The sequence below is a fragment of the Podarcis vaucheri genome, assembly GCF_965113315.1.
Source record: "Podarcis vaucheri genome assembly, chromosome: 12".
NCBI classification, from domain to species: Eukaryota; Metazoa; Chordata; class Lepidosauria; order Squamata; family Lacertidae; genus Podarcis; species Podarcis vaucheri.
In genome coordinates, this window is record NC_138750.1 from 52,951,630 (window position 1) to 52,978,759 (window position 27,130).

General features: G+C 41.7%; 1 protein-coding gene across 5 annotated transcripts in view; it reads right to left on the bottom strand.

Moving 5' to 3' along the window:
• The window catches only part of DPP6 (dipeptidyl peptidase like 6), a 506,040-nt gene that overhangs the window by 270,156 nt on the left and 208,754 nt on the right, over positions 1 to 27,130 (bottom strand). Inside the window, exon 1 of one of the 5 annotated variants that reach the window (XM_082192259.1) lies at positions 10,194 to 10,293. The exons of the other annotated variants lie outside the window; for them this stretch is intronic. Coding sequence (XP_082048385.1) covers positions 10,194 to 10,244 — 51 coding nt within the window. The 5' untranslated portion in view covers positions 10,245 to 10,293. Of the gene's footprint in view, positions 1 to 10,193; positions 10,294 to 27,130 lie in introns of those variants that run through there. 5 annotated transcript variants of the gene reach the window in all.

A 27,130-nucleotide genomic window follows, 5' to 3' on the forward strand; every position in this document is an offset into this window, starting at 1 on the left:
TACACAGGGGCCATGCTAATCTCCTCTGACCCATTCCAATTTTTGGTTCTAGTGTATAAAATTTAATTTGGCTGTTTTTTATCTGCTTAGTTGTGTTTGCATGTTTGTACTTTGTACACAAATCACAACGGCCAGCAGCTTATCTAGCTAGCTCAGTGAGAAGAACTACTGTATTCTGTAACAGAATATTCTGTCCATTAAGACTTCTTTCTTTCTTTCTTTCTTTCTTTCTTTCTTTCTTTCTTTCACTCTCAGACTTCTTCCATGCTTCTGTCTCTTATCATTTATCTTCTTGCTATTCACATTCTCTCTGCCAGGAAAGCTCTTTCTAGTACAGAGCCCCATTGGGACTCTCTTCTCTGGCATATATCCATAACCCACCTACAGCAAACAGTACTCTGAGCACTTCCATTATCTAAACAGGTATTTGGCTTGTTCTCTACTTAGCCTTTAAACAGAGCTTTAATGATTGAAAATAAATAGTTTCAATTTGACACGGGCTCTGTGACTGAAAACCTAGCAAAGGGCCACCATATTTTTCTCTCTCTAACCCCACCTTCCATTTCAGATTAGAACAGACACACAGTGTTCTGTTTTGGGGGGACAGGAGGCAGGCAAGTGTGGCGGACTCCCTGAATGGGGTAACTGTGCCCCTGAAGGACCAGGTGCACAGCCTGGGAGTCATTTTGGACTCACAGCTGTCCATGGAGGCACAGGTTAAATCCGTGTCCAGGGCAGCTGTGTACCAGCTCCATCTGGTACGTAGGCTGAGACCCTATCTGCCCGCGGACTATCTCACCAGAGTGGTGCATGCTCTGGTTATCTCCCGCTTGGACTACTGCAATGCGCTCTACGTGGGCCTACCTTTGAAGGTGACCCAGAAACTACAACTAATCCAGAATGCGGCAGCTAGACTGGTGACTGGTAGCGGCCGCCGAGACTACATAACACCGGTCTTGAAAGACCTACATTGGCTCCCAGTACGTTTCCGAGCACAATTCAAAGTCTTGGTGCTGACCTTTAAAGCCCTAAATGGCCTTGGTCCAGTATACCTGAAGGAGCACCTCCACCTCCATCATTCAGCCCGGACACTGAGATCCAGCGCCAAGGGCCTTCTGGCAGTTCCCTCACTGTGAGAAGCCAAGTTACAGGGAACCAGGCAGAGGGCCTTCTCAGTAGTGGCACCTGCCCTGTGAAACGCCCTCCCGCCAGATGTCAAAGAGAAGAACAACTACCCGACTTTTAGAAGACATCTGAAGGCAGCCCTGTTTAGGGAAGCTTCCAATGTATAATAGACTATTGTATTTTAATATTCTATTGGAAGCCGCCCAGAGTGGCTTGGGAAGCCCAGCCAGATGGGCGGGGTATAAATTATTACTATTATTATTATTATTATTATTATTATTATTATTATTATTATTAAGTCCCTGGGGATATTGAGGACACAGACAGGTTGGTAAGATTCTGCAGAAAGGTAAAAGCGACAACACCTCTTCCTGAATCCAAGAGGCCCCACATGATTGTGAATAGACATCAGTATTGTGCTGGTCCATTAAAATCGGCAGACAGCACAACTCCAAAAGCTCTTTGCCTGGCTGGCCTGGGAAAACAGAGATGCAGCAATGGGAGTGGGGGAGGCTTAGTGGTACAGCATCTCCTTTGCATGCAAAAGCTCCCAGGTTCAATCCCCAGGAACTCCTGTCTGAAATCATGGGACTACATAGAACCACAGTCTAACTTGAGCATATACTGAGCATAACCTACTAGAATTCACAACTTGTTCTTAAAACAGAACTGGGGTATACCTTCCTGCAATCATTTGTTTGCTTCTCCTGCTAAGGGAGTAAGATGTCCACCACACAGCTTATCAAACTGCAGTTTTCTTATGGACTGGCTCTATAAATTGATGTAAAAATCAACCAGGTGACAGGACAGGGCACAAGAACTGCTGGAACCACACCATGGTTTTGCAGTTGTTGCACAAGTGTCATAACTTCTGAACTAAAACAACATTCTAAATGTTTTAAACAAACTTATTATGGACTATTTTCCACTCCCCAGACTTGATTTTTTTAAAGTTTTACTGAAAGATTTGACAACAGGCATTTTATTTCCTTTGTATTTTGATGGGCCATTTTCACTTTTATCTGACCATCACAAACTGTAATTAGATCAGGTTTTCTTGTACAGATTCAGAGAGTCTGAGGAGTGGAAGGTTGGCAGTTATTAAGGTTGTTCAAAGATATATACGAAAATGACTCCTGGTTTATGGAAGCCTGATTCTGATTATTGGATTCTGGAGCAACTACTAACCACTAACTGTAATTTATATGCCACTGAAGATGACCACAAAGTTGAAGCATATTTGAAATTGCTATTCACCATATACATTGGTGATTACAGTTATTACTCACTGTCTTGCAATAAGAATATTATACTGCAAGGAGAGCTCAGAAATTGTATTTTGAAGTCTCATTTTTTAATTACAGATTTTATGTCTAAATGGTAGTAAACTATCACTGTCATATTGTAATATTTTGTTGTTCTTGACTTTTACGTAGTTTTAGTGAAAATTCTTCTTTTTAGTTTTGGCTTAACCTCAAGAGCAAGAAATCAAGGAAGAAAGAGAGAGAAATTTCATGTTGGAATTAAGTTTGCCCCTGCAGTAACTCCTGTATCAAACTCCCTTAAACACTGTTTAAAACAAAACACATGCATTACTTTCATTAAACAATATATGAAGCAAAGAACTTATGCAAGTTATCAAAGAAGTAATGGCATCTATGGAACTATTCTCTCTCTCTTTTTTTATAAGATATTTATTGCAATTTTCTTTAAACAACAAACAAACCACCAAACATATAAAATACCATCACCACAGAAAAGTCAGAGTAAGATTAAGAAAGGTAAACAAAGAATAAAAGAAAAATAGATATAAAATACAGTTGTTAAGCAGTCGTATTTTCATGATCTTAAGACTTCCTCGCATCTCCCTTCTCTGCGTTCTCAGTTCGATAGTTATAGACAGCAATTTATTACCTTATTTCAATTCTTAATTTTCTCAAATATTATGTCCCAGATTTTAAATAACTTTATCAACTTAATTTCATATATCATAGAGCCAGATTACTGCTGCCCTGTTACTTTCAAGCGTGCATTCTCCTAACATTCATACAATTTGTAGTGTTTTTGTAAATAGTCTTTGAATTTTTTCCAGTCCTCTTCCACCGTCTCTTCTCCCAGGTCTCGAATTCTGCCGGTCTATGGAACTATTCTCTTCTGTGTTGGCAGATTGAGCCTGGAGTGTATCTTACTCCCCATTATGAGCACAAGGACAGTTTTTCCTTGGCTCTATCCTTCCCTTTACCACCAAGGAAGGTGGTTCTTTGTCAATTCTGCTGAATAATTTAGGACACAAATGGGACCTTCTGGCCTGTGGATCATGACAACATCAGGTGGCCAACTGATGGGCAACCCCACCCACCTATCAAGGATGGCCCACAGAGGGGAAAACCAGTTCTTGATCTGAACCTTAGGCTGAAAAAAGGTTCAGGAGAAGGCGAGCTTGCAATATAACAAGATCTGAATTGAACATTACCCACCCTCAAAAAGAAACGGCCTACAGAACCATGAACAAGCAGGGAATTATGCACAAACCTCCACGATACTAATGCTTATCCTTTTCCAGCCTTCGAACATCTACAGTGGAGTTCACACTTCAAAGACTTCCTCTTACTATTTAAGTTTCTACTTCAAAGGGCTCCACACTCTTCAGGGAGGTTTTTGTAGCCCACAGAGAGTTCATGTCTCTTGAGACTGTTCTTCCTCCAGAGTTCATACAACTAGAGCATGACTGCCCCTTTAACACACTTGCACTATCCAAAACTACCTTGCTTCAGGGTAAACAGGTCCTTCCTCCATGGAAACAACTTGGATTGTTTGTTTAAAATATATCTCTCCTTCAAAATAAGCTTATCCATATTAGTAGTTTACTGTGCCCACATCTCATGTTGAAGTAGCCCACAAGCACCATCTGAATTGCACTGAAAATCAGGACAAACCAGACATGGCAAACTGGATACATATATTTTCTCCACTTGTTTCCACTGTTCATTTACAGAGCACAGTGAAGGTGCAGAGTCTTTACGTGAAAATAGCGAGCAGAGGAGCAAAGAAACCCCCTGCCCACCCCTCTCACATTGGAGTGATTATGGGGGCAGCTCAGGTAGGATCTGATAGAGAACAATTGGGAATACCCCAAGGAACCTGGTTATGACTAATTTTCCAAAGACTCAAGTATTTAAGGACAACAAACAAAGCATTTAAAGACAACAAACAATGCATTACGACAGAGATGTCTTGCATCCACTTCTTCCTCTATTAGCCCTGCATCAGCATCCCTTGAAGGATACAGGACAGATTAGGTCACACTCACAACATCCATTTAAAGCCAGGCACATGGCTTGCCCCAAAGAATCCCGGGTACCTTAGTTTCTTAAGGGAGCTGGGAACTGTAGCTCTGTGAAGGGAAATCTACAGCTCCCAGGATTCTTTGCGGGGAGCAGTGTGAATTAAATGTACGTTGTGGATGCAGCCTAGAAAGACTGGGTGCTCCCAGACAAAACCCAAGGAAATCACATATATATAATACTGAAGGTGAAATGCAGGTTCTGATCTTCTTTCGGATGTGGGGAATGCTTCCATCAGTAGTGGCCAATGTGTTGTGGTGGAGCTGTGAAGTTGCCCACTGAATACTAGCATTTACTGAAAGACAACACAGAACATAAATGGCCTAAGATAGCAATGGCTGTCTAGGAAAGCTCAGAGAATACAGTGGTTCCTCGGTTTAAGAACAGTCCTGTTTACGAATGATTTGGTTTATGAACTCCGCAAAACCGGAAATAGTGTCCGGTTTGCGAACTTTACCTTGGTCTAAGAATGGAATCTGAATGGTGGAGGGGCACCGGCAGCAGGAGGCCTCATTAGGGGAAGCGCGCCTCAGTTTAAGAACGGTTTCGGTTTAAGAACAGACTTCCGGAATGGATTAAGTTCGTAAACCGAGGTACCACTGCACAGCAGTCCAGAAGATGGACAAGAATTTTACTGTTTCCTCTGACCAGAAAAAGAACAGCACCAGGAAACTCCACCCTGATACAACTAAGTCTTCTGCCACCTAGTGACTAAAGTATATAATGAGACCATCCTGAAGTAAGACCCATCCGCATATTACCCTGGGGTGGTTATCTCATTAAACCTGGGGAGGGGGATGCCTATCATTCTCAGGAGTCAGGGGATAATAGAATAGGTAAAGCAGGAAGGAGCGGTTTCAATTAAAGAAAAGACACAGAGCCATATATCCAGTCTCTCTCTGTTTCACAGATTGGGAAAGAAGTAGAGCAAGTGGCCATGTGAACCTGGCTTGCTGTGTATATGCTAATAACAGTGTTTGCAACAGTGGACAGTGGGGCACGTCTTATGCCAAAGAGGCATAGTGAATCAGATGGGTGAGCCGGCTGTGTATATCTACGTCTAAAATCAAATTGTGGATTTATGCTAGTGTAGACACTTTGGCCAAAACTGCCAAACAATTGTGGGATTCCTCACCCACGCACCCCACCCTTGCTACAGAACCACCAGGCAGATTTCTAAAGCTCCTTACAACATGCCGAAGATCCCCATTATATAAGATATATTGTGAAGTGTACAGTAACCAGCAAAGACAACTCAAATTCAAACAAAACCTCAAATATGTTTATTAGGGACAAGCTGCCAGTGAAATAAAACTTGAAGCCATAAAGAATTCATGAGTAACCACAAGTTGGACTGCAGAAGAAACAGCTGAAAGCCTTTGAAACAAACCTCAATCACTTCAAAAAATATTATTTAAGATGTTGTAAAATAAATAAATATTATGATACTGAATAATGCATAACATTAGCCTCAGGTTTTTGATGCAACATGTGACAGTGGCTGAAATAACAGGAAAACGACTGATTGGGACAGCAAGGTGCCTATCATTCTCAGGGGATAATAGAATAGATGGGGGGGGTGTCAATGAATCAATGCAGTGCAGTATGAGGAGTCTAGTAGTCCCAAGGCAACAAGAAACTACCACCTTTTCCAAAGCACAAAGAGGCTGTATACACACCATATATTTAATGCACACTTAAAGCACATGACTTCACCCACAGAATCCTGGGAACTATAGTTTTCAAAGGGTGCAGGAAACTGTAGTTCTGTGTGGGTAAACTATGATTCCCAGGATTCTGGGGGGAGGGAGAGTCGTGTGCTTTAAATGTATGGTATGTACACAGCCGTGGTCTCACCAACCCGTCCAGTTTTAATGTGTCTGTGCCAGTCAAGCACAGACTATAATTTTTAACATCAAAGGAAGTGCACAAGCAAGAGGAACTGACATTCCCCTCTGCTTCACCGGCTCATGGCCCCATCATATCAGACACCTTCCCTCAAGCTTGGCTCATTTCTAGTTTTGTAACCAGGCAAAGACCGGGATGACGATACAGAGGAACGTGATCTGTGCAGGAGGCGCGTTCTCAACCCGCAGCATTCAGTGCTTCTGCACATGTGCAAAGCGCGATTTAACGCTTCTGCGCATGCGCGACTGCCGAAACCCGGAAGTAACCCGTTCTGGTACTTCCAGGTTTGGCGGGTCCGTAACCTGAAAAAACGCAACCTGAAGCGTCTGTAGCCCAAGGTGTGACTGTAATGCATTTTGCTAATCATGTAGAAAGCAAGTTTCAGTATGTTTGCTGTGGGCCATTGGGTAAGAGAAATCAGTGGGCTCCCTGCCTTGAAGAAAGAGCACCAGTACACACTTCTCTCTCTCCAAAGAACATGTAGTCTATCATCCTGCTCTTGCAGGACTTGTACTCACACAGTTTGCCTTTGCTACTGATAGTCACATTGTAGAGGCAAGAAGGAGGTAATGGCTTCTTCCTCATCCACATCGCTCCTTCATCCTCTATTCAGCAAACACATGGAATCTGTATATTTTTTTAAGGTTGCTCTCCCAATTCTGAGCTAGCTTGCACTTTAAGACGGCAACTATCCGAGCCAGAAAGAGGGTAGAGTTCCACATTTTAATATTATAATTCACACCCCACTGGGAAAAAATGAATATATGGCACCCATGCTCAAATGCGCATTTCAATGAAACTTCTCAAGGTGTATCTGTCTTAAGCCTATGGCCTCTGATTGGAGCAGGTGATGCATTCACATATCTGCTTAGTTAGATCAAGGAAGGTATCTGAGAAGGACTGGAGGCCAAAGTGGCAACCCCAAAATCTGAATGCACTTTACAAGGCTGCCACTTGCTCTAATTCCTGGCTACTAATTAGGTAGTTCCAGTTATTTGTCGTAACATCAGAACATACCCCACCTATAAGGTGCAGAATCAAGTTCAAGTAGTCTGAACACTGAGAACATCCGCAGAGAACAAAACAGAAGCTTTTTGGAGGGATCTAGCAAAGAGATTGTTTGGATTTTAAGGACAGAACTCTTATGCTGGGATTAACACTGTCTGCCTGTGTCATTATGTCTGCAACCCCATATTAGCCGCACAGCTTGTACATTTGCAAATCAGCAGAGATCACCAAAGGGACCATAAATCTTCAATGCTTTCTTTTCCAAAGGAAATTTACTTTAAGAGCTGCCCTGGACTAACAATTGCACAGGGCAGATAACATGAAACAATAGATTAGTTTTGGCTTACTTGCTCTAAACTACTTTGAGTGCCTTATTACGGTAAATCAGTTTTAAAATAAACAAATTTGAAAATACTTTACTTGGAAAAAGGTTTGTGCCTTGCAGTTATAATTCCCAAGCAAGTTAAGTCTCAGAGTTTAAGTGGTTGAAGAAGCTGTATGGTACAGACGTTCAAGCTTCTACAGCAGATTATGCCCAATTGCTCCTCTACTACATTCCATGGTGGTGACAATATATTTTATTCTAACACCAGCTCTTAAAATCATTTTCGGTTCAACTTCTTTCCCTTTAAGGGAGAAAAAGTGAAATATGTATCACCAAACTTTTCCCCATCTTTCAGAAGTTAACCTATTTAACTTAAGCATGGCATATAATAAGGGTAATGAACAGAATATAACCTCTTTAGAAAACCATGCAGGAAAAAGCATGAAATATAGCACTCTCAACTATTCAGCATTTGCTTTTTACAAAGGAAATTTTTGCATTCAGTGCTGAAAAGGCAAAGCATTCAACTGCAGAACACCTTAAGAAAGCTAGACAGAAATAAAACATTTTTACTCTGTGCAAGAAAACCTGAGAACCTAATTGCTCCCTTAGCCTATTTAAGAGAGATTCTTTGGCAAGCAGTAATTATCTTTTGTCACTTGATATGATATAGTATCTACTTATGGGAAATGGATATGTCTTAATTTCTGTGTAAACTACATTTTGTTTTACACAACTAAGATCTGGCATTATTAAAACAATGTTTGCAGAAGCCATAACAGTCTTCTTTTTACAACAAAAAACAAATCAAAGCCAAGCAATCTTTCTAATTCGTACAACAAAATGGGAACACTTGCTTTCATATTTTTAAACTGCAATTAGCTATGAAATCAAATAAAACAGCTGCATTCATGCCACTGATGACACCTCAGAATACTCAACACCCTCATTTATCCAGGAATGCAAGGCTATAATAGGAGCACATTCCACTTTCCAGTACCACACCTTGCCAAATAATGTCAACATATAGCATTAAGCCATCTTGGAGCCCCGCTACATAAAAATGGGGTCCCACGCATGCAACAACACACATTCTACATTGTCACACTGCAAATTTAAATGTCAGGCTGAACAATGCATGGTGAGGTGGAGGGGTGGGGTCTGAAAAGTTCTCAGCTGAATTCCACTCTATTTAAGCTAAGATATATATATATATACATATTAAAATACCCTTCATATTTTGAACAACTGCATCTGGTCCAACCCATTAGCATCCTTTAAGTTGCTTCTCTCATGCTGTGAGTCATCTTCATTTAAGCTAGGAGGTTTGGAGTAGATAGCTCTTTGGGAACCAATTGCTCATTGGTGTCGGAACATATACAGCGATGGCTTTGCTCCAGTATTTTGGCGATAATTTCTAACAATACTGCATGGAGTATCAGTTTAAAAACTTCCCAGTTCTGGGTTGAAAAAGAAAGAGAAAGAAATCACCATAAAAGGACAGAGACCCAGCCATTTCACTTGTTGCTTGCATCATATAAAAGGTTCTTCTGTCACAAAAATGGCCGGCATGCTTCATTCATTGTAGTCTAGTGGTGGTTTGCATGCAAAAGGTTCTTGTTCATTCTCTGGCACCTACCAAGCGGGGTTGTGAGGACTCCAGAACCTTTGAGATCCACTCCTAGTCATGGTTGACAGTGCGGACCCAGATGGACCCGTAATTTGACTCAGTATGATAAAGCTTTATCAGTTCCAATGTGGAAGCCATAAAAAAGAGCTGCTAGGATTAAAATGCTCATCATATTAAGTCTAATAAACTTCTGAATGCGGTGAAGAAGAATATAAGCCTACCTAGGGGAAGAGTATCTTCCTAGGTCACTTGATACTTCAAGAGTAACTACCTTTCTACAATACTCCGGACCTTCGGAGTTTTCCTTCCATTAGTTATATTTCAGCACACAAGATAATAAGAGAAATGCAGCTACACATAAGGTTTATCTTTTTTTAGCAGCCTTTCCCTTAATAATTAAATATACAGCATCTGGCAAGGAGAATGAGATTGCCTGTAGGATTTTTAGTTGACTGTTGCTTTTTTTAATATAAAAACAAACAAATCATTTTGTAGTTGATTTTTTAAAAAAGCACACACAAAATTGTACAACAACACACTGAATAATGTGCTTCTCTTTCAAACTCTATAAAGGATTCTCTGTGGTAGATAAGTATATGGACACAGATAACACCTAAGGCACTAAACACTGGGTGGTGGTTGTTTTGCCATTTTTTTGCTGATAAAAAAAATGAAACTAGTTTGCAAAGTTGTAAGCATCTGTATAAAATAACAGGAAACCCATGTAAGTTGTTTTTTTTATAACAACCCCCCCCACACACACACAGCAAGAAAAAACAACCCTTGATTGTAATTTATTACCTATTTCATTACAACTATTTTGGTAAAAGAAAAACGTTATAATTTAACTCACCCTCCAAATTTGTTTAATTCTGCTAGCTCTGGACAATTTTGCTCTGTTCATCCCAAACGTCTTCAGTTCCGCTATATATCCTATACAGGTGGAAGTTTGTTCTACAGTCAAGACTGTTTGGAAAATAAGCACGGCAGTAGAGTGATAGGTATATTCTTAAAAATAAAAGGCATTCCTTAGCTTTTACTGCTCCTTCCAATAGCCTTGCAGTTCACAGCTCAGCATAAAATAGCCAATAACTGAACTTGGCATTAAGGGCAGGGGGAACGAAAGTCCTCCACGGAGAGCATGGGGCAGCAGGCTTCATCCGACCAGCGCTAGGATTGGGTTAGAAGGAAGATAAAGTTGTCCCTGTGCCAGACACCCAACCTTAAGAAGAGGCATGAACTGAAATGATGTAGCTTTCAGACACTGTCAGGCTGAGCTCTTACTTAGGGGCTGTTTTAATCCTGCTTCCCCCCCTTTTTTAAAAAAAAAAATGCAAATCTGCTTCAAGTCATACAGAAATGAAGAGAAGTTATTACAGAAACACTGGAAATAATCTGCAATGAAATAAAGTGATGATAAGGATATATTCCTCATGCGGTAGCTTCTAGGGTTTTATATGTTGCTAATGTTCCTTGCCCTAATTTCAGCAAATGGCAAATGAAGGGATTAAGAGCATTATAAATTGATTTTTTAAAACAGCAGCAGCAAAAACAACAACATAGCTATTTCTATTTCACCAGCCATTTCCTGCATAGGAAATTAAACAGCCTGACCATCCACTTTAGCCAGCAAAGGGTGACCCTGCAACAGTGCTGGATCAGATTGGGAGGGGCTGTGTGCAATCTGCCCTGGTTCAGGAAGGCTTTACAAATGCTTGATTGTGACAAGGAGGGCAGCACAGATCAGTATAGAATGGAGCTGTTCCTTCTTCTTCCAGTTCCTTGAAACCAACTGGAACCACTTTAGAGCGTCTGTTTTATGAATGCATGCCTCTCCCCACTGTAAGTGTTAGTTCCCACCCTCCATCTGCTTAAAGGTAAAGGGACCCCTGACCATTAGGTCCAGTCGTGATCGACTCTGGGGTTGCGGCGCTCATCTCGCTTTATTGGCCAAGGGAGCCTCCGTACAGCTTCTGGGTCATGTGGCCAGCATGACTAAGCCGCTTCTGACGAATCAAAGCAGAGCACGGAAATGCCGTTTACCTTCCCGCCGGAGTGGTACCTATTTATCTACTTGCACTTTGACGTGCTTTCGAACTGCTAGGTTGACAGGAGCAGGGACTGAGCAACAGGAACTCACCCCGTCGCGGGGATTCGAACCACCAACCTTCTGATCAGCAAGTCCTAGGCTCTGTGGTTTAACCCACAGTGCCAACCCGCGTCCCTTTGCTTACCTTGCTTACCCATCTGCTCACCTTGAGCTAAAGGTCTGCTTACCTTCACCCTGAACACCTGCACCAGCATTACGGGAAACACAGAGGTGGTGCGCAAGCCCACCAGTTCTGCAACCACTGTGGAGACTGGAATCCACCCACTGTATTACATAACAGGGGCTGCCGGCCTTGCTCACCAACCCCACCTACCCCCACCCCCCTTGCCCACCCTCTCCCCTTATACCTCAACCTAAGCCCCTCCCCCCACAGCTCCTTAATGGTATACTTGACACCCCTACTCTGATGTCAGTTCCCATCCCCTTAAAGATCACCCAAAATTCCCCCCTCCCATTAGGTGGTCATGCAAACTGCAGCATGACAACTTTCTTCTTATATAAATACTGTATGGAAATATACTCAGCTATATGTCACACTATCATAAACAATTGGACTTGGTTTTGTTCACATGTGAGAACTGGGACAGTAACACCAATTAGGATGGTTGTGTGCACATTTATTGCTTACACCTATTTTGGGTGTTTTAAGGGAACGGTAAGGTTAAACCACAGAGCCTAGGGCTTGCCGATCAGAACGTTGGTGGTTTGAATCCCCGCCACGGGGTGAGCTCCCGTTGCTCAGTCCCTGCTCCTGCCAACCTAACAGTTCGAAAGCACGTCAGAGTACAAGTAGATAAATAGGTACCGCTCCGGTGGGAAGGTAAACGGTGTTTCGGTGCGCTGCTCTGGTTTTGCCAGAAGCGGCTTAGTCATGCTGGCCACATGACCCGGAAGCTGTACGCTGGCTCCCTCGGCCAATAAAGCAAGATGAGTGCCGCAACCCCAGAGTCGTCCGCGATTGGACCTAATGGTCAGGGGTCCCTTTACCTTAATACCAGGAACAGCTTCAATTGGCAGGCTAAACCCTTGGTGAGTTAGGGGCTTCCCCTGCTTGTGAAGACAGGCTCTAGCAGGTGCAGCGGTCAAGAAGGCAGTTTCTGTATGTGCTGTAGAGGGAAGGGAGAGGCTTGTCGACATGAGAAGGTAACTTATCTATGAGAAAGAAAACCTCCACTGCCTTGCAGGATATCTTCAAGAGGAGAAAAGGTTAAGGAGCAAGCCCTACACAAACGCGGAGTGAAGTCCCTAAGATGGTTGAATGGTGCCTTGTACGCATGCAGCCAAGCTGGTGCCAGACATATTGCCCTGCTTTCCTTTGGACCACAGCAGCGAGGCTGACGGGGGGTGTCTTGTTGTCTGGGCAGCCCAGGACCTCCAGATACACTGCCCAGGCTTGTACCCTGGAGAGGTCACTTTGGGGCTGCTAACACAGTGGTTTGACTTCACCCCCGGAGGCACATTCCATTGTTTCTCAAGACAGAGGAATGTCAAGAAACTTGGGCACAGAAATGCCGTGTGAAAGCCTTGTGGAAGAGGGTGTGAGGTGGGACAGGTTCATCTCTAGCTACCTTAAGCAGTTTCAGAAGCCTAGAAAATCTGATGGAGGCTATCTGTGAGATTAGTTGGAAACATTTACAAACGTTTTACATTCCTACCAGCTCAAACAATTAAAAAGTGTCCAGCTCAAACAATTAAAAATGAAACCAAGAAATGACGATGAGTAAAGCAGTCTGTGTATGGAATGTTGACAGAACTAAAAATTAATAGTTTAATATTTTACAGCAGAAGGCAAAGTGTTTCGGCAACCAGTGAGGTTATAAGCCAAAGGTTTTCCTAAAAGGGAATTACTTGCTAGTATAGAAAGCTAGTGTCAGGGAGTCAGATAACCACACCCAAAGCAAAGGTGCGACCAAAGAGAAGGCTCAAGACCTCACTGCCTTTACCCATGCCTGCAGAAATGAGAAAGCCACCAGCACTTACGATTTCAGAATTGTGGAGGAACCAGTGTGGTCTAGCGGTTTATGTATTTGCTACATCTTGGGAGACCAGGGTTCAAAACCCCACTCAGCTACGAAGCTCACTGGGTGAACTTGGACCAGTCTACGGTCTCTCAGCCTAACCCCTACCTCACAGAGATGTTATGAGGATAAGATGGAGAGGCAGAGTGCCATTTTGAACTCCTTGGGACAGAAATGTTATATAAATACTTACATATGTAAAAATCACTGGCAGATGCAGGCAACTCTCCCCACTGCTCACTCAGAAAAGGCAAGTGGAAAAACAAAACTTCATGCAATTACAAGATCAAAATATGACCAGAAGAGCCAGATTGCTTTTATAAAGTTACTTATTTATTGATAAGTTTCTCTCTGTGTTATGCCTGACGATTACGGAAGTTTTTCATTAACTCTAGTTATAATAGGAGCCAGGTTTAATATAGCTGGATCCCCACCCACCCACCTCAGGCAGAGCAGAAGTATTACATTTCATTAAATGCCTTGCCTCACATTATTAATGAGTTTCCAAACATTTCTCATTGCTTGTTCAAGATGGGGTCCAAATTTAAATTGTCACTGAAGCCAGAAATGCCATTCCATTGCATCTCATTAAAAAAATATTGGGGGCGGGGAAATGGGGGAAATAATGTATTTCATATTCTTTTGATACTGGGGAAACTAAAATACAATAATGGATGAAGTTGCAGGTTAGTTATGCTTAAGCCTGTGACAGTCACGCCTAAGCTATAGTTCTAGTAGACAGAGCGATGAGGAAACCCACTTATCATTCTTAACTACAATGCAATATAAGCATTTTTAACATTTTCAGACTTCTGTTGTGAAACAACCAAATGATTTAAGACAGTGTGCAGTTACCCAAAGTACAGGCAGCATGCAGGTACAAGTTTGAACATCCATTAGGACTTCCTGTAGAAAGGTAGTCCTAATGGATGTTGTTGACACCTAAAGTGAATAACAAAAGTTTGCTGGATCCTTGGGAACCAAAGCAATCTGGCTCTACATAAAAGCATTGCAGAGTGCTAACAGGTTTTTTTTTGTTTGTTTGTTTCTTGTTTTGCTCTGCCTCACACTCAACACATGCAGCCAGACACTCTTACATATACGAAAGAGATCTTTATCCAGGCAAGTAACCGTAGTGGCTTGGTAGCGGACACAGAGTTTGGAGAGTCATGGTCCAGGAGTTCAGGCACCAGGCAAGACATTCAAAACTGGATGGAAGCAATGAAGATGTCCCAATCTTGCCTTGCCTGCCAAGCTTTTAAAGATGAGGCATGACATGCTCACTCATTCACTTTGCGAAAATGTCAGGATTGCAAATGTCCACTCCCATCTGCATAGGTGGCACTACATTACCCTGCATTCTGATTCCTCAAGAATTATGAGTAGGGTAACCACAGTGATGTGAGGTGAGAATATTCTCTGGAGAATATTCTTGAGAATGAGAATATTCTCTGCTAGAAAATTATCCGGAGAATATTCCCCACAAACCGTAAATTCTAATGTAAGAACCAGTTTTACAACCCACATTAAATAAAAAAAAACCTAGTAAATAATAAGTCAAGCTGTGATATTGCCAGTGTAAGTAATGAATAATGATTTTTTTTTTAATCCAGTTACATTACTGGGCATTGTGTCACTCACCATTGGCAGTTCTGAAATGTGAGCTACAGAAAACTTTTTTTTTTTTTTTTAGTTTTAAAATTGCTATTCATTTAATTTGATGAACATTTGAATTTGTATGTATTTCAACTATATGTAATAGCCTTTTTTCTATTTTGGTGTGACCTTATTCTTAGTAATTCTGTACTCTTGGCCATACAGTGTGATTTTTTTAACAGAAAGTAGCTTTAAGGCTTTATACACTTAAAGTACCTAGGCCTATACAATTATGTGTAACAGCATGTGCGGTGGCCTTGATTTAAACAGTTGGCGTTTCTATATTTTTATTCAGTGCCAGTAACTGTTTTTTGCAGTGCCATTCAATGGTGCAAGGTGCCGTTTACCAGAGATTGCTATAGTGAAATATATTATCGTATAATGATAATATATTTAATGGCTTCTTTTTTATATGTATACATAGAGTTTTGTCTATCAAACTGTGTTTTAGTCACCAAAACAGTTATTAAGTGTTAGAGCTATTAGAAGCACAAGATAGCCTATTACTGAATTTACTTGTATCAAACCTTAACATGCCAATTGCATTTTTTGACTTGTCCTGTAACATGAACATGTTCTAATGGAAGAATAAAATAATGGTTTAACTACTGAGTTTCCTTATACCAAACCTTAACATGACAATTACTGGTGCCATCACCTTATTAAGTCATTTTCAATGCATTAAAATGAATATTCTCCTATTTTAAATTAAAATTCTGTAATATTCTCGTCAATTGAGAATATTCTTGAGAATATTCTCCAGAAGATTATTCTCCAGAATTTAACATCACTAGGTAATCATACTTAACTGTCGTGAGTCCCACAGCTCTGTCGGGATCAGACTAAGGTTGGCAGATCCCAATACAGGAGGAAAAAGAGACAAAGGACATGGGCTGATTGGCAAGAACCTGAGTGGGGGCAGACAGCTCTACCCTTGTGTGCTTTGGATTCTGGATTTAGCTGCTTCAGAAGGGGGAGCAGGGATGCTGGCTCCTCCCCTGACTTCCTGTCTGGAAAGAGAGTCTCACTGGAGGTTGGGGTGGGCTGTGGGCAGCTGACGGGGTTGGCAACTCAGGAAGAGGTGGCATTTTATCAATAGCCTTAACAGGGTACAATATTGTTGTCTGGAACCAGCACACCATACTTTAAAAGAACATTTAAACCACACATACAACCTGAAAACTGTAGTTTGTTAAGAGTTCTGGTAAATGTAGTTATGTGAGGGGAAACCAGAGTTCCCAGGACTCTTGGGAGTACAGTGGTACCTCGGGTTAAGTACTTAATTCGTTCCAGAGGTCCGTTCTTAACCTGAAACTGTTCTTAACCTGATGCACCACTGTAGCTAATGGGGCCTCCCGCTGCCGCCGCACCGCTGGAGCACGATTTCTGTTCTCATCCTGAAGCAAAGTTCTTAACCCGAGGTACTATTTCTGGGTTAGTGGAGTCCGTAACCTGAAGTGTATGTAACCCAAGGTACCACTGTATTTGCATCGTGTGTATGCAACCTAGGTCATTTAGAACAATCTCTGTCATTCAGCTGGCAAGTACAGAGAAAGGGAAATTTAATACAAATCTCTCACTTTCCCATGACCCTTTTTTACTAATTTAATTTGACTATTAGTGGAAACAATAAGGCAGGAATGTGCAGCTAGAATGATAATTTAGTCTGCTTTATCATTTCAATGAAGCACAGATTACAATGCTCTGCAAGCTTCCACATCATGAGATATTACATTCTGATCTTCAACATTTCCAACAAACGTTAGCTCAATTTTACTTTGAAGAAGAGTTTGGATTTGATATCCCGCTTTATCACTACCCTAAGGAGTCTCAAAGTAACTATCTCCTTTCCTTTCTTCCCCCACAACAAACACTGTGTGAGGTGAGTGAGGCTGAGAGACTTCAGAGAAGTGTGACTGGCCCAAGGTCACCAAGCAGCTGCATGTGGAGGAGCGGGGAATCGAACCTGGTTCACCAGATTACGAGTCCATTGCTCTTAACCACTACACTACACTGGCTCTCACACTTTGCTTATGTTCACCACCCGACTCCACCAGGCACCTCTTGTTTCAATACTTCCGACTGCCAAAAAGGATCAAATATTTTATTTGGCTGCTCTCCCTTACACTGCACCTTCTTGGCAGAGTTTTCTGTATGGTGTGTTGTTTTAATAACTTAACCTCCTGATCAGAGTCAAGTAGAATGTTTCTTATCTGATGTCCTTCAGTTTCCTACCTGTCTATTGCACTTTGCAGGCATAGCTTGTTATGAATGTTAATAGGCTTCAAGCTGAGGCATTATTATTTCAGAGTTGTTTGAGCTTTGATCAAGTTTAAGAATCCTAGGAGTAAATTAGCCTCCCACTACAGGCAAGCAAAATGTATTAAATACCTATCAACACGAGAGCATGGAATGAGCGAGTGGGGCTAATTATTTCTCCAGGAAAACAACTCAGTGCTTCAGTTAGAAGTGTATTTTTTTATTTTTTTAAAAGGTTGTATGTAGAATACTAAGTGCTTTCCCATTCTTACATTGTGTATCCTTAGGGCCCATTCAAATATTACATTCCCACACAAAGACTGGCACAGCATATGTCCATGCGAGGATCCTCTGCTTGCGGGCTTTAATGTTTGCAAGTGACTTACTATACAGAAAAACTGCGATTACATACATTTTGCAGTCCTATATTACTTACTTGGGAGAAAACCCCACCGAACTCAATGGTACTTACTTCTGAGTTAGCCTGTACAGGATCTCAAAACCACAGATGGAGAGTGTGGGATGTTGTTGAACTCCCAACTCCTAGCAGCCCCAGCCTGCATGGACAATGGTCAGGAATAACAGGAGTTATGATGCAGTCACACCCCCACACTCGTGCTTTAAACCAGGAGCTGTCCTGTTTTGGCCAGGCTGAATATCCACTACACGAGGTATAGGGAACATGTGGGTGGGAATTGTAGTGCAACTTATGCAGCGCCACTGGTTCCCCAATCCCTATTTTACCCTAACTGGCTTCAGGACCTTGGAGAACGCCCAGGAACATCAGGAGTTGTTCTCACCAACCCAGCTGAATCTTTGTCTCTGAACAGAGCCTGAAGCCTGTCAAGAGTCATTGAATCATAGAATGATAGTGTTGGAAGAGACCCTGAGCATCACTGAGCCCAACCCCCTGTGATGAAGGAATCTTAACTAAATTATACATGGCAGATGGTCACCCAATCACTGCTTAAAAATCCCCAATGAAGGAGAAGCAACCACCTTCCAATAAAGTCTGTTCTACTGTCGAACAGCTCTTCACAGAATCATGAAATTGTAGAGTTGGAAGGGACCCTGAGGGTCATATAGTTCAACTGTCCTACTGTTAGAAAGTTCTTCCTGATGTTTAGTCGGAATCTCCTTTCTTGTAACGTGAATCCATAGGTTCAGGTCCTAGCCTCCGGAGCAGGAGAAAACAAGCTTGCTCTCTGAGTGAAGTCGTAGAGATCAGACTTTTTCTGAGCAATGAAGCATTGTTTGATAACTTATTGCCTTTTCAAAAGGAAATATCTAGGGCAGCAAGCAGTCTTGAATGACTGTTGGTCTGATTCAGACTACAGACCCAAAAGGTCAGAGCTGCCAGTCCCTGGTAATTTAACCTTCTGGTATATTCAGTCATGGCTTAAGGTAATCATCAAAGCAATCTAGAGGGCCAGGTAACAACAATGCAAGGAATATGCATGTGGAGACTTTCCATATGATTGATGGTATCAACCTGGTGAGTCATTTGCAAATGTTACAGCCCACTGTGAAGCACTGCAAAGATGAAGCAGTTTTCAACAGACGCCCACATGGTTGTCAAACTATTTGTATCAGCCCTCAGCACAGCTATATAGAGATGGCATTTCTAATTTTTATTTGATATCTAAGGAACAAATGAGGAGAACAAAATCAAGCAATAGCTGCACAAGGAGCGCAGAAGGCAAGTCAGAAGTTTTTTTAAAAAAAATCCAATCCTTTCAAGAAGGATTTCAATAAAAGTGTGTTTTTGAATGACGGTCAGCTTTCCAAATGAACTGTCTTTGGACCCCATCAAACAATCACGGAAGGAATGTTGTCCTGAAAGATGGGAAAGTCATGCTTATATATGTATATATGATACTGAGGGCTACTTCCTTAAGTCAAGACAGTACAGGGCACTTTGGACCACCTGATCTTCTTAACCATAGTTTGTTTGCTTGCTTGTTTGTTTTAAAGCAGTTGAATTGCAATATCAATTCCATTTTGATTCCACCATGAACTAGAGGCTCCATGGGTTCACTTTCTCATAGCCTGGCTAGAATGCACTATTTATCTATGCTTCTTTATTTTACCCGGGCCTTCAAGGGTGGCTTACGAAACACTATCAAACAAATTAAAAACATACACAAATATACTATACACACACACACACACGCATGCATATGTGCAGCAGAATGCCCCTGGCAATTCTAGGTAGGGCTGGAAGAGATCCCTGCCTGAGCTAGATAAACCCATGTCAGCATAAGGCAGCTTCTTGCATGCCTATCAAATCCAGTAGACATATATTTACTGATCTTTGACACTGATAGATTTACAAGCCTTACAAACTATTGCTACTTTGACATTTGGGGGCAGTTCAAACCATCGTTTAGCATTTCTGTGCCTGAGCCACTGTGAGCCACAGGCTCGCTTGTTCCTCTTGCATGCAACAGAGGAGAACAGGAGCATCTGTTTTCCATTTAAAATGCTGACCTTCAGACTTGGGGAGCTCTGATAATTTTAAACTCCAGCTATGACAATGCCAGGATCATAAACCCATGGATTTGATTTTGGCTTGTTTGAACTCACAAATGCTTAAACCAACCAGAGTTACTCCAGCTCAGATGCAACTGCAAACTCTAGTTAATTTTAAAAGCAAAAGAGGATGGACACACACACACACACACACACACACACACCAGCCCTGATATTTACTATGTCTTGTGCATGCAATAGTTATGTTTTGGTATTCTTTCTGAGCCAGTCCTATGTGTGTATTGGCCAGCATCTTGATTTGGTTTTAAAACAAGCTGCTTAGGCCTTGTTTTCATATTATATTTCTGAGGTATGGGTCTGAGGTATGGTGGGAAGCAACAGCACTGAGGTATATATATATAGGTTTTATTCTCAAGATGCCCTGGACACAAATAGATGCTTAATGTCTTTTCCACAAGGTCAGCTGCTATGTGGGGTAATTCCACCCCCTATACCTGAAAATGTTTTCCCCCTGGTACTTATCTGTCACAATTACGTCAACTGGGTATAGAATCAATGCTAATGGCTCAATAAAATACAGATAAATCTGTACAAGGAGGTAATTTACTGTCCTGCTTTAGCTTAAAAAATAGTTGACAAAGTGAGGAAGGCATATAGAAGCTAATAACATTATGAACAATGTGGAGAAATTGAGAATTTCCTTATTTTGAGTTTCGGGCCACTCAGTGAAACTGACTGGCAGTAGTATGTGCAAATTGGCAAGGAGAAGCCCTTCTTCCTTCACACAATGCAGAATTCAATTATGGAACCCATTTGTAATGACCACAGGATGGTTTTTAATAATATTGAATGACAGCTAAATTGTCGTGGGTTGTGCAGGAGGTGTACTTAGTGTAACTGTATCCTAAGACCGCAACCTGTTCAGCACAATAGTTCCACTTGTGGAAAATAGTGGGTTTAAAGAATTTGTCAGTATTTCAGTCATGCTGCAAAATAACCTCAGTTTATTCTGTAATAAGTTCTGAAAGTAAAGGAGCCCACTCTGACAACCCCCATAGATATGCCCCTAAGGAGAACCCACAGTCTCACCTCCAAGGAAAATCACAAAACCCAGCAAGTTGTTAGTCAGTTGTATCAGTTTTCTCAAACTTGGGTCTCCAGCTGTTTTTGGACTACAATTCCTGTTATGTACTGAGTTGAATAGGATCCAAACTGAAGCAGTCTGATTGGTCCTAGAACAATAGGATCCAAATTGCAGCAGTCTGATTAGTCCTAGAACAATAGGATTCAGAATGCAGCAGTATGATTGGTTGGCAGGAGCCACCCAATCCAGCTCCAGATAGAAGTGAATCCATAACCTGATTGGCTTACAGTAGAATTCCAGAATTAGCCAATCATGTGCAGCCCATTGTGTAAATAATGTATATAAAGCAGATACTGTGAGGGGACTTTCATTCATTCCTCCTCACCACTATGAGCTGAATAAAGAGCATGAAATCACTTTGCGACTCTGAGTATATTTCAATTCCCATCATCACTAGCTAGCAAGAACAGTGGTCAGGGATGATGGGAATTGTATTTCAAAAGCAGCTGGAGACCCAAATTTGGGAAACAGTGAGTTTTACAGTCATAAAGTGTTACAATTTAAACTGCTAGCATTAAATAGGAACCACGTCAAAAAAGAAGGGAAGACGTAGCTAGCCTCTGCTTGAGTATTTCATTCATTCTCTGATTTCTTCTGTGTGAATCTGCCACAAACAATAATAAAACTTGAAAGCCCTTCTAAAACTTCATTCACTTGCCAGCTACCTTGGGGCTCCCGCAGATAATGCCATCATTTCTGCACTGGAGGGGGGGGGGAATCCCAGAGTGCCACCCCACTGAATGCCTCCTTCACTATGCTACTGATATTATGACAACTGCAGGTTTATTAAATTGATGGATAAAGGATTGGTTAAGTAACAATATAGTTTCTTCATTCCTCACAAACAGATGGCACCTGCTAGAAACTGAATTATCAGTCAAAATATATGGTGCTTATTCAATTCTGCCTCTTTTTGTGTCAATTGAGATAACATTCTGAAACAAATGCAGGCTGCAAAGTCAAAGCTGCACCTTAATTTTTTTTGTAAGGAATGTTTTCTTTCTCCTTATGTTAGTTTTTTAAATTAATCAATTAGATGATTACAAGTCTGTACTCAAAAATAGAAAGAGTGGATTATATTGTATGCATGAAAAAAACCCTCTACAGCTAGTGTAGGCTGCAGAAGGAGGCAGACTCAGCAATACAGGAATAAGGAGTTTGCTTCATGGGTTGTCAGTTGGGTCTGACAACTCACCCAGAGGCTGGTTGCACAGAAAATGGAAATATCCAACATTGCTTGACAATCCGGTGCTGTAATTCCACGGCCTGTAATCATGGAGAACAGGCTGATTTGAAGCAGATATTCCACTGCAGCTGATAATAGGCTCCCGCTCAGGAAAGATACGAGGCTGTGCACTGGCAATGCCTATGTTTCTTGACAACCAGCAACATGTTAAAAAATGCAAAAGCTGAAAGACGCTCTGCATCTGACACACGCAGAACCCTGGGTCGAGTGAGTATAAAACACACCAGCTAAATAATCCCTGAAAACAGCAGAGGGAGATGGTAGGCAGGTGTTTTTCACTCTGCAAAGGGGGAGATTAATGAGCTGCAGCTTTGTAACCTTTGCAGAACACTGTTGCATAATATTATCAGAGAGAACTGGGCGAGACACTGCCTGACCTTCCTTCCCTGTCCCAGATACAGGATGTGTGTGGTATTTCACACCTCTTGATGTCTCGTGTCAGATGGTCCAGTGTTGCACTAAGCAGGAGCTGATGAAAGGGCAGACACATATGGTCCTGTATCCTAACTACAACCCATTCTATTGGCTGGCTGCACTGTCCCAGGCAGGCTCAGTCATAGAATTAGCCATCTATTGTGTCACCCACTGAAAATTTGGTGGTCTACAGAGTTCTCCATTCTACCATTGTGTCAATGTGCATGGTAGTGTCACCAGGTTCCAGCTTAATCAATGGAATCCTCTGCCCTGGTTTCAATGCCCCTGAAAATCCAAAGGCAACTCCAACATGTACTGAAGTACCATAATTAGTTCTCCCCACCCCCATTGCTGATTAAGAACTATTCATGAGACCATTATGAGATGTCAAAAGCACAATACCAGTAAGACAGGCGTTTAAAAGCAAACAGCAATTCTAAAGAATAATGTTTATGTTGTGTATGTATTTAAAGCATTCATACCACAGCCTTTCAGCATGTCTGCTCCCATGGCAGCTAACAGCAGAAAGTAAAAAAAAATCAATTGAAATGGGACATCAAAATAATGAATAAAAGTATATAAAAATAGCAGATGAAGTAAAAATGTTTTCAGGCTTCAACCCATTTCTAAATTTGGTTGCTTGCAAATGCAGTTTTAGGGCTTCAAAAGTGAGCACCAGCCAGGGCTGGATTTAGGTTTGATGAGGCCCTAAGCTACTGAAGGTAATGGGGCCCTTTATATGTCCAGCTGTCCTTTGTCAACAACAAATTGTCACTATTTTTTTGTGTTGAACATATGCTATATGGTAATTTATGGACCTAATAGGTATCTAAAGCCATTTGCACGTAACAAAATATGTATTTTATCAAAGTAATTATTGAACTTATTTTGTATTTTGGAAATGTACATCCAGGTGTTTTTTTTCCTTTAAATTTTTGTGGGGCCCCCAACAGAGTGGGGTCCTAAGCTGTAGTTTGTTTAGTTTATACGTAAATCCAGCACTGGCAACAGCACCTGAACTGTTTTCAAAATGGCCCTGCATTGTAGTTATTTCAAAATGTACAATACATCTTTTCTTGTGACAGTTCCAGTACCCTAGCTGATGTATTTTGGACTAGCTGAAGTTTCCAAGTACTTCTTGCATGCCACAGCCTGGGCCTTAGGTGCTTCAGGCCATATTGTGATCTACACAACATGGATGGGAACTTTCTCAGGTGAAACCCCCAAATGTCTAGATGTGGACCTATGCAGCTGTGTCTACAACTTTTGTCTTCAGCCTGGAAGATGAATGGCATGTGAATGGAGCCTTCCCTGACGTCCCACTTCCAATAAACCATGCTCTCTTCTCTAGATTCTACGTTAACTTTCCAGACATCAAGGGGGAATACAAATATTCCACATTAGTCTTGATTATAAGGATATCATCCATCCCTGCAAGAGACTGCCATGTCATGAGAATTCATCAACTCAACAAAGTGAACCACTTCCATTAGTCTTGCACAGCCTCCCACATTATCTGAAACCATAAATTCAAAATATACATTTCCCAGAATGTACCACTTGATATTTGGGTGTCACAAACGTGCATGTTTGACTGAGGCAGCACATCTTACTTTCTACAAATTAAAACACTATAGGACTTCACAATTAAATACATACCAGCAATAAGTACCTAACATTACTTTGAAGTGGGGGGGGTTATTGTTTTGTTTGTCACTGTGTTATATATTTGTGTGCTTTTATACTGTAACCCTACCTGGGATTTTTGGATGAAGGGCAGTATCAAAATTTAATAAAACAAACAAACAAACAAACAAACAAACAATAAACATCACAATAGAATCATGCCTACTCCAAATTAGGGTCTGTTGAGTTAAGCTGGGCTTACGCCAGGTCAGCAGCCTTTTTCAGCCATGGGCCGGTCCACCATCTCTCAGACCATGTGGTGGGCTGGACTATATTTTGCAGGAAAAAATGAACAAATTCCTATGCCCCACAAATAACCCAGAGATGTATTTTTAATAAAAGCACACATTCTACTCATGTAAAAACATGCTGATTCCCGGACCGTCTGTGGGCCAGATTTAGAAGGTGATTGGGCCGAATTCAGCCCCCGGGCCTTAGTTTGCCTACCCATGGGCTACAGTTTCCAGAGTTCCCTGGGAATAGGGACGGGTTGTTAGACCATGCTGGGAATTGCAGCTCTGTGAGGGAAATAAGGGGTCTCCTAAAAACTCTCAGCACCTTTAGCAAACTACAGGTCCCAGGGATCTTTGTGGGAAGCTGTGCCTGCTTAGTGCTTTAAATTGTACAGTACAGATGGGGCCTGAGTTTCCAAGGACAGAGCAGGCAGGCAAGTCAAGCATATAAACAGAAGCAGGTCACACTACTTTCCTCAACCACCATGCACACACATAGAATCATAGAATCATAGAATCATAGAGTTGGAAGAGACCACAAGGGCCATCGAGTCCAACCCCCTGCCAAGCAGGGCCTGCCAAGGAGGGCCTTATGTTGACTACCCCTGGCTTATGCCCAGGTGAGTAAGTTTCAGATTGCAGTCCAACAGAACAGTCCAAACGTCTCATCCGATGTAGAGGAGGGTTTTTTTGATGAGGCCAAGGTGTCCCAGTGTCTTGCTGTGTCTGGTTCTACCAGTGGCGGGGGGGGGGGGGGGCTTCACACTTGTGAAGCTCCCTGACCAAACTGTGGATGGATGGAAGCAACCAACCCCCAGTGGTATTCCTCATGGCAGTAACAAGTATGTACCCCAAATATGGGATATTTGGGGATGAGAAGAGTGCAGAGCTACAATGCCCAAGGTTCCACTGAATCTTGAGCAGGTGAAGCTATAGGCAAATGTGCCTTTCTGTGGCATCAGCCTGGAGCTTGCTCTGTAAAGACATGATTTTTTCATGTCCCCAGCCTCCTTCTGCCCTGAGAAGCAGGACTTCAGATTGCTCCGCCTGTCAGTCAAAATAGTGCCCTCTCTGGAAAAGGAGAAGGAAGAGAAATAATCTGAAACACACCAGCAACCTATATACTTAATAAGAGTGTAAGTAGGTAGGTAGTTAGAAGGCAGATCATTTTTCAGTGTCTGTGTTTAATAAACCCAATCATCATTACACAGCTCAGATTAGAGAAAGCATAAAGTATCATTTTAGACAAATCTTGGGCAGGCACGCAGACTACAGCAACATGTATTATGCAAAAGCCTACATAGCTTTAGCATTTTTTGACAAATCCTGTGCAGAGCGTAATCCGGAATTTACTAAATTCTATGTGATTCTCAGAAAAAGTACTTCGACAGTCTGATTCAAAGCTTTTCTTTCCTAGCTTGGGTGGATTTTATAAGTAAGGCTCTGCTAACATGTGGAGTGCACTTAGAAGTGCCTAGCAGAAATCACTTGTGCGTCACAACACTCCTTTTAATATACACTCTTTTCCTTCTCTGAGGTGAACAAAAAATACTTAGAAAAAGTGTTGGGTGAGGGGTATAAATTAAAATGCATTTGCCAATTATTGCTTTTAATGATGCATGTTACTTTCCCCCTGAAATCGTGTAAACAGCACTGAGCACTGGTGTAAACACTGCAGAATAAACCGAAAGAAAAAATTCCATCTGTTTATCAATAAAATTCTGCTATGATGGCATCAATAAATGAATGGAGCCAAGAGCATCTATGGCATTCATGAAAAGCTTTGCAGACACTATTATGGGATGAATGAGAAAATATTTTAAAAGCTTAATCCATGTCCCCCTTGAGAATCCACGTTCCCATTGAGAGGTCAGTTTCTGGTTTTATCCTTGGAAACACGTTCTGGTCATAGCCTAAAGCAGCCTTCACAGATCTGATGACCTCCAGATGTTCTGCGCTATAACTCCCAACAGCCCCAGCAAGCACACTTGTGGGCTACAGATCACACATACAGACACACACTCCTTCCTGAAGGATCAGGCTGCTGCTGGAATAATACATACCCCCATAACATCTCAGCTGCAAAGCTTGAAGACTACAGTATTTGGAAATTGTAGCTGAGACATCATTAGCTGTATTGATTTTGGCCAGTACAAGTAATATGCTCTATTTTGACTACTAAAGACTTAACTGGCTTGCATTCTGCATATGTTTAGGAGCAGTTTCTCCTGTATGGGCCCTCACACACACACCCCTCCAGGACTTGCAAAGCTTGGGTGGCCAGCCTTGGAAACTTCTAGATTATAATATTAAGACAAAGAAAATGAAGTGTTTCTTCACACAACACTTAATTAACTTACATAATTAATTGCCACTGAATGTTACGATGGTTCCTAGCATTAATGGCTTCCTGCTGAGGCACTATCCACACATAACTGGGAGTAATGCATTTATTTATTCAGTGAAATACATGGGATTTGATTCTATGTAAACATGCATACAATCACACTATTAGAAAAGGATTAGACAAA